The sequence below is a fragment of the Eimeria maxima genome, genomic scaffold, assembly GCF_000499605.1.
Source record: "Eimeria maxima Weybridge genomic scaffold, Emw_scaff88, whole genome shotgun sequence".
NCBI classification, from domain to species: domain Eukaryota; phylum Apicomplexa; class Conoidasida; order Eucoccidiorida; family Eimeriidae; genus Eimeria; species Eimeria maxima.
The window spans coordinates 33,524-41,023 of NW_013564016.1; the positions used below are offsets into that span (position 1 = coordinate 33,524).

General features: G+C 45.3%; 2 protein-coding genes across 2 annotated transcripts in view; one reads left to right on the plus strand and one right to left on the minus strand.

The window, feature by feature from the left end:
* The window catches only part of EMWEY_00012210 (hypothetical protein, conserved), a gene marked incomplete at both ends in the record, with an annotated part of 2,250 nt that extends 629 nt beyond the window's left edge, over nucleotides 1-1,621 (plus strand). Inside the window, one exon of the mRNA XM_013479088.1 lies at nucleotides 1-1,621. This exon is cut by the window's left edge and continues 629 nt beyond it. Within this exon, the coding sequence (XP_013334542.1) occupies nucleotides 1-1,621 (1,621 nt within the window).
* Nucleotides 1,622-4,867: 3,246 nt separating this feature from the next.
* Nucleotides 4,868-6,905, minus strand: EMWEY_00012220 (nucleotide-binding protein, putative; the record flags this gene model as incomplete). The annotated part of the gene is made up of 4 exons (XM_013479089.1): nucleotides 4,868-4,929; nucleotides 5,696-5,824; nucleotides 6,068-6,232; nucleotides 6,437-6,905. The coding sequence occupies 4 exons, from the start codon at nucleotides 6,903-6,905 to the stop codon at nucleotides 4,868-4,870; spliced, it is 825 nt and encodes a 274-aa protein (XP_013334543.1).
* Nucleotides 6,906-7,500: the final 595 nt, after the last annotated feature.

Sequence of the window (7,500 nt, forward strand, 5' to 3'; positions counted from 1 at the left end):
AAGAGAAAAGGACGATGCTGAACCCTCTAGCAGCAGCAACTGCAGCAGCAACTGCAGCAGCAGCAGCAGCAGCAGCAGCAGAGTTTTCCCGCAGCGCAGAGCAATTTCAAGACAAGACATGGATGCTGCATCAACAGCAGCAATAGCCGAAGCAGCAGCAGCAGCAGCAGCAACAGCAACAGCAGCAACATCAGCAGCAGCAACCCGCCAGCTGCTGCACTCTGCTGCTGCAGCATTGAATGCCTCCCCTATAGGGATGATGACCGCGCAGCATCTTGTTGCCCTTGGCTATTTCCTTGTAGGCAACAGCAACAGCAGCAGAAGCAGCAGCAGCAGCAGTAGCCCTAGCAGCAGCAGCAGCAGCATCCCTACCAGCAGCAGCAGAAGCAGCATTCAACAGTGGCGCGATCTGCTGCTATGTCGCCATCTGCTGCTGCGTCTTCTTGTCTTGCTGCGAGAGCACAACAGAAACGTGCACACCCAACAGCAGCAGCAGCAGCAGCAGCAGCAGCAGCAGCAGCAGCAGCAGCAGGTGGTCAATGCGCAGCAGCTAACACAGATATTAAAAAGTCTCGCTAGGCTTCGCATATTTGATCGTTTGCTGCAGATGCCTCTGTCCCCTCCTGCTGCTGCTGCTGCTGCTGCTGCTCCTGCTGCAGATGTTATTTCTGTGCCTAATGCTGCTGCTGCCTCTTATGATGATGCTGCTGCTGCAGCCGCTTCCTCTGTTACTCCTGCGTCTGCTGCTGCTTCTGCTGCTGGTGGGCCTCCTGTTGTTATTAGGCCTGCTGCTGCTCTTGCTGCTACTGCTACTACTGCTGCGGTTGCTGCTGCTGCTGCTGCTGAGATACAGACGGGAAGCAGCAGCAGCACAGACAGCCCAGTGCTCACTGCAGCAGGAGCTCTCTTCCCTGCTGCTTTTTACCGGCTGCTTGAGACAGACAGCAGCAGCAGCAACACCAGCAGCAGCAGCAGCAACAGCAGCAGCATGCTGCAGCCGGACGGCACGGTTGTTGGGGTACCTGAACAACAGCAGCAGCTGCTGCGGCAGCAGCTAAAGCAGCAGCAGCAGCCGCAGCAAGAAGATGCTCCTTGGCGCTTGGCTCTATTAGGACCTGACACATGGAGTTCTTCCCAGCAGCAGCAGCAGCAGCAACAGCAGCAGCAGCAGGAGGTTGGGGTAGACGTTGAGGACCCTGCTGCTGCTGCTGCTGCTGTATTTGTTAGCCATATTGCTTCCTCGCTAGCAGCAGAGCTGTCTCTAATCTTTGGTAGAGACCTCCGCTGCATGCTGCAGCAGCAGCAGCAGCAGCAGCAGCAACAGGAGGAGCAACAGCAGCAGCAGCAGCATGGGAGGAGGCTGCAGGGTATTTTCTTTCAACCTCAAGAATTAGCTCGTGCTGCGCTGCACTGTGCTGTCCTCTTCTACCCCTGGATGCGCAGCAGCAGCAGCAGCAACAGTAGCAGCAACAGCAGCAGCAGCAGCAGCACCAACAGCAGCAGCAGCAGCAGCAGCAGCAAAGGTGCATTAAAGGAAGAAACACAAAGTGCTGCGCTGCTGCTGCAGTCCTTGTGGGGTCATTTGCTGCTGCGCATGCAACCACACTTTAATGCTAAGTAAGAAAAATAAATAAATAAATAAATAAATAAATAAATAAATAAATAGATAAATAAATAAATAAATAAATAATTTATTTGTTTTATTTAGTAAGGTGATGCAGCGGATTTGGTGTTGCTTTTTATGGTTGTATAATAATATTCTTATGCTTATACAAAACGATGCTGCTGCTGCTGTTGCTGCTGCTGCTGTTGCTGCTGCTGCTGTTGCTGCTGCTGCTGTTGCTGCTGCTGCTGTTGCTGCTGTTGCTGCTGTTGCTGCTGCTGGTGCTGCTTGTAGGTGTGCAGCACTTGCTGCTACAGCGCTTGGCTATTCAGACGTCCCTCCGCCATCTTGTGTCCTTGTAGGCCCATGCTGCTGCTGTTGCTGCTGCCGTTTCTGCTGCTGTTACTGTCTCTCCTGCTGCTGTTGCTGCAGTGGCTGCTGTTGATATTGGTGGTGCTGCTGCTATTCCTGCTGTTGCCTCCTTTCCTGCTGCTGCTGCTGCTGCTGTGTTCTTCTCCTGTTACTAATGTTGGTATTCCTCTTCTGTTGCTGCTGCTATGCCCTGTGCTGCTGCTGCTGCTGCTGCTGCAGGAAGGATTTGCTGCTGCTCTCTCCCTCAATATAAATCGTCAGGTGTATCCGCTGCTTCCTTCTTATCTACAAAATATTTTATTTTTCTTAGCAAAAAGAAAAATAAATAATCAGCATTTGTTGCTGCAGGCGCTTGCTGCTACAGTAGGCTGTTGCTGCTGTTGCTCCTATTGCTGCTGCTGTTGCTGTTGCTCTGCTGCTGTTGTTGTTGCTTTTGTTGTTCCTGCTGCTCATACGTGTATGCTAGTGGTGTTGCTGTGCTGCTGCTTGTGCTGCTGTTGCTGCGCTGCCATTCGTGCTGCTGTTGCATGCACTTCTGCTGCGTTGAGTCTTTATCTCTTTACTGCTGTTGCTGCTGTTGCTGCTGCTGCTGCTGTTGCTGCTGCTGCAGGTGGCGATAAAGGCTGAAGGTTGTGACCTAAAGACTACCCTTTCTCTCTTCCTCTCGTTAGACATCCCCTTGGCCTGTTGCTGCTGCTGCTGCTGTTGCTGCTGTTGCTGTTGCTGCAGCTGCTGCAGCTGCTGCTGGTGCTGCAGCTGCTACAGTTGCCAGTTGTTGCTGTCAGTGTGTCTCGTGCTGCTGGGATTGTTGCTGCTGCGATTGCTGCTATTGCTGCTGCTGTATCTGCTTCTTCTGCTGCTGCTGCTGCTGTTGTTGCTGCTGCTGCAGCTTCCGACGCCTGGGTTGCCAGCATCTCGTGGAGGCTCCGTTGCTGAGCCGTCTGGAGGTCTTAGACCGTGGGCAAACCCTAAACCCTAAACCCTAAACCCTACACCCTAAACCCTAAACCCTAGTTGCTCAATTCTCCTTGCTGCTGCTGATACCTAAACCCTCTAATGCTGCAGCAGCAGAATGCTTCGAGGGCAAACCCTCAACGGCCAAACCCTAAACCCTAATAAACCCTAATATAAACCCTCGTAAACCCTAAACCCTAATAAACGCTAATATAAACCCTCGTAAACCCTAAACCCTAAAAAGGTATGATTGATTAGTGTTGTTGTGTTGTGTGCAGCGGCAGCAGCAGAAGCTCTGCGGTGTATAGGCACCTCATCTGCAGCAAAAGGGGAAGAAGGACTAACAGCAGCAAAAGTATTTAATGGCAGCAGCAGCAGCAGCAGCAGCAAAACCATCGAACAAATACTACGATGTAAACAAACGCAACAAAACATAAACACCCTGTAGTTGTTGCTGTTGCTGCATATACTGCTGCTGCTGCTGCTGCTGCTGCTGCTGTTGCTGCTGCAGTCTTATGTACACGCCTAGCTTAGGAATCTGTGCTCTGACTGTTCTTGTGGGTGAGGAGAATACGCACAGACAACAGCAGCAGCAGCAGCAGCCTGGAAGCAGCAGCAGCAGCTTAGCAGCAGCAGCAACAGCAGTAAAACTGAAGACGGCTGATGAGGGAATTTAGTCAGACTTTGCTGCCAGTTGTTGAGCTGCAGCAGCAAAAAAGAAGCAGCAGCAGAACAGCAGCTGCATGCGCTGCTACTGCTACGTTGCTGTTGCTGCGGGACTCTGCAGCAGCAGCAGCAGGTGTTGCTGTAACAACAGCAGCAGATCCGAAGGAACCGCTGTTACAAATACAGATGCTGTTGCTGCTACTTCTCCTGCTGCTGCTCCTGCTGCTGCTCCTGCTCCTGATCCTACTGCTGTTCTTCTTCCTGCTCCTGCTGCTCCTGCTGCAGTTTGCATGCATTATCCTTATCTATAGAATTAATAATATATTCAGTAAGACGAAGGAAGGCAGCAGCAGCAGCAGACTCTGGATACTTCTCTACTACAGCAAATCCTTCTTCGCACGCCTGCAGCAACTGCAGCAGCAGCAGCAGCAGCAGCAGCAACAGCAGCAAACAGCAGCAGCAAGAGATATGAGTAAAGAAAGACTGGAGAATAAGCAAATAAATTAATTAATTAAACAAATAATAAATAAATAAATAAAATAAATAAAATAAATAAATAAATAAATAAATAAATAAATAAATAAATAAAATATATAAATAAGTAAATAAGTAAATATATAAATTAAATAGATGAATAAATGAATAAAATAAATAAATAAAATAAATAAAATAAATAAATAAATAAATAAATAAACTAATTAATAAAATAAATAAATAAATAAATAAATAAATAAATAAATAAATATACTTCTTTCTCTAAGGCGATTCTTCCTGCAAATGGTACTCCCATGTCTTCGCACATTTGCTGCACACAAATAAATAAATAAATGAATAAATAAATAAATAAATAAATAAATAAATAAATAAAATAAATGATTAATAAACTAGTTAGCTAGCTAGCTAGCTAGCTAGCTAGCCAATACAACGACTGGCAAGCAGCCGTAATGCAGTAGTACAGGCAACAGCAACAACCTCCAGCTAGCTATGTATATACCTATCTATCTACCTAGCTAGCTAGCTAGCTAGCCAATTAGCTAGCTAGCCAATTAGTTAGTTAGCTAGCTAGCTAGCTAGCTAGCTAAATTACCTGTGCTCCTCCTGTATGTGGTCCCTCAGCAAACAAAGAATTCGTCATATTCTCCACAACACCAATTACTCGTAAATTCACCTTACGGCTGTATACACACATTTATTTATTTATTTATTTATTTATTTATTTATTTATTTATTTATTTTATTTATTTATTTATTTGTTTATTTATAGCTAGCTAATTAGCTAGGTGGGTAGGATACAAAAAGACAGAGAGGAAGGGAAGAGGAGAAGACATCAAACCCTAATCAAACCCTAATAAACCCTCCTAAACCCTAAACCCTCCTAAACCCTCCTAAACCCTAAACGCTCCTAAACCCTAAACCCTCCTAGACCCTAAACCCTAAACCCTCATAAACCCTAAACCTTTCTAAATCCTAAACCCTCCTAAACCCTCATAAACCCTAAACCCTAAACCCTCATAAACCTGAAACCCTAAACCCTCATAAACCCTAAACCCTCTAAAACCCTAAACCCTCATAAACCCTAAACCCTCATAAACCCTAAACCCTCATAAACCCTAAACCCTAAACCCTAGAGGCTGACCAGAAATTGATTTGTTTTCTAACATCTTGTATGGCAACTTCTTGTGGTGTTGTGATGACCATCGCACCATCTGCCTCTAATAAACTACATAAGGATATATGCTCATCAGAGGTACCTGTATAAATAAATAAATAAATAAATAAATAAATAAATAAATAAATAAATATAAATTAATAAATATAAATAAATTAATATAAATAAATTAATATAAATATATTGATATATTAATTATTTATTTAATGGATAGATAGATAGATAGATAGATATATAGATAAATAGATAGGTAGATAGGTAAGGAGGTAGATATATATATAGGTGGCTAGCTAGCTAACTGTGTGTCCAATTAGCTAGCTAGCTAGCTGCATAGCTAGCTACCTACCTAGCTAGCTAGCTAGCTAGCTAGCTAGGTAGCTAGCTAGCTAGGTAGGTAGCTAGCTAGCTAGGTAAATAGGTAAATATCTTACCAGGAGGAGTATCTACAATAAGGAAATCTAATTGTCCCCAATTAACATTAGATAAAAAAGATTTAATTAATAAATTTTTCTTTGGTCCCCTCCATACTACTGCACTATCCGTAGACGGTAATAAAAATCCTATACAAAAATATATATATAAACCCTAAACCCTAAACCCTAAACCCTAAACGCTAAACCCTAAACCCTCATAAACCCTCATTAATCATAATAAATAATAATAAATAATAATAAATAATAATTCACCCTAAACCCTAATAAACCTTAATAAACCCTAATAAACCCTAATAAACCCTAATAAACCCTAATAAACCCTAATAAACCCTAATAAACCCTAATGCCTAATGAGTAGTAATTACTAACCAATAGAGATAAGAGAGAGATCAGGTCTAACATAAGAAGGTTCCCATCCATCAGCAGATTGGAAGATTTCTGCCTGTTGCTGCTGCAGCATTAATGGCAAAGAAGGACCACATAGGTCTAAATCGCATAGACCTACGGAGTATCCTAAGGAATTTAGTGTCCATCCTGCAGCAGCAGCAGCAGCAGCAGCAGCAGCAATAGATAAAGGAGATACAGGGGGAGAAAAAGGATAGTATAGTTCGTCTAGTTATCAATTGTTTATTTAGTTTTGTTTGGTTATAAGATATATATTATAACCCTAAACCCTGAACCCTAAACCCTAAACCCTAAACCCTAAACCCTAAACCCTAAAAAAACCCTAAACCCTACCTAATTGGGAGGCAACAGTTGATTTCCCAACTCCTCCTTTTCCTGATAAAATAACAATTTTATATTTAACATTTTTTAGCTTCTCTGCTACCTCTGGATTTTTTTGCTGCTGCAATTGTTCTTTTGTTGCTGCTGCTGCTCCTGCTGCTGCTGATGATGGCTCTCCTCCTGAAGCTGCTGCTGCTGCTGCTGCTGCTGCTGCTCCTGCATTATTCCCTTTTGCTGCTAGACAAAGACTACGGCCTGGGCAACCTGCACACCCTGCAGCAAGACCAGCATTTGCGCTCTCAGGCCCAGGGCAGTCTTCGGATATTTCTTCCTGCTGCTGCTGCTGCTGCTGTTGTTGTTGTTGTTGTTGCTGCTGCTGCTGCAGACGGTTGTATAGCAACATGCCGGCTGCTGCTGCTGCAGCACCAGCAGCTGCGCTAGCTACGCATAGCGCAGCAACGGATCCCTTTGAGATACTCATCTCTGCAGCATGCTGCAGCTGCTGCTGCTACTGCTGCTATTGCTGCTATTGCTGCTGCTGCTGCTGCTGCTGCTCAGAGGGAATGACAAGTTTGCTGCGTCTTCTTTTCTTTATTCTTTTTTTCTTTCTGCCTTTGCTGCTGCTCAACTTCTTTGAAGGAAGTTACAAGTAGAAGCCGCCGCAGCTGTTTGCTGCTGCTGCTGCTGCTCCTGCTCCTGCTGCGGCTTATCCGGAAGACTGAAGAGTTAAATAAATTTCTTCTAGAAGGCAAATTGTTGGTTTCAATTGATAAAGAAAAACGGCTGTTGCTGCTGCTGCTGCTGCTGTTGCTGCTGCCGTTGCTGCTGCTGCTGCTGCTGAAGGCAGCCCTGGGGCCCCCATGCAACACCGGCGGCAGCAGCAGCAGCAGCAGCAGCAGCAAGAACACCTAAGGCACGGGAAGAGCAGTCTGCTGCTGCTCTTATAAAAACCTGCTGCTAATTTTCCCTTGTCAATACACAGCAACAAACAGTATATACTATTGCTGCTGCTGCTGCTGCAGCAGCAGCAACGCATGCAGCAGCCGCTGCCGACTCGGAGGGGGGCGGTCGGATGC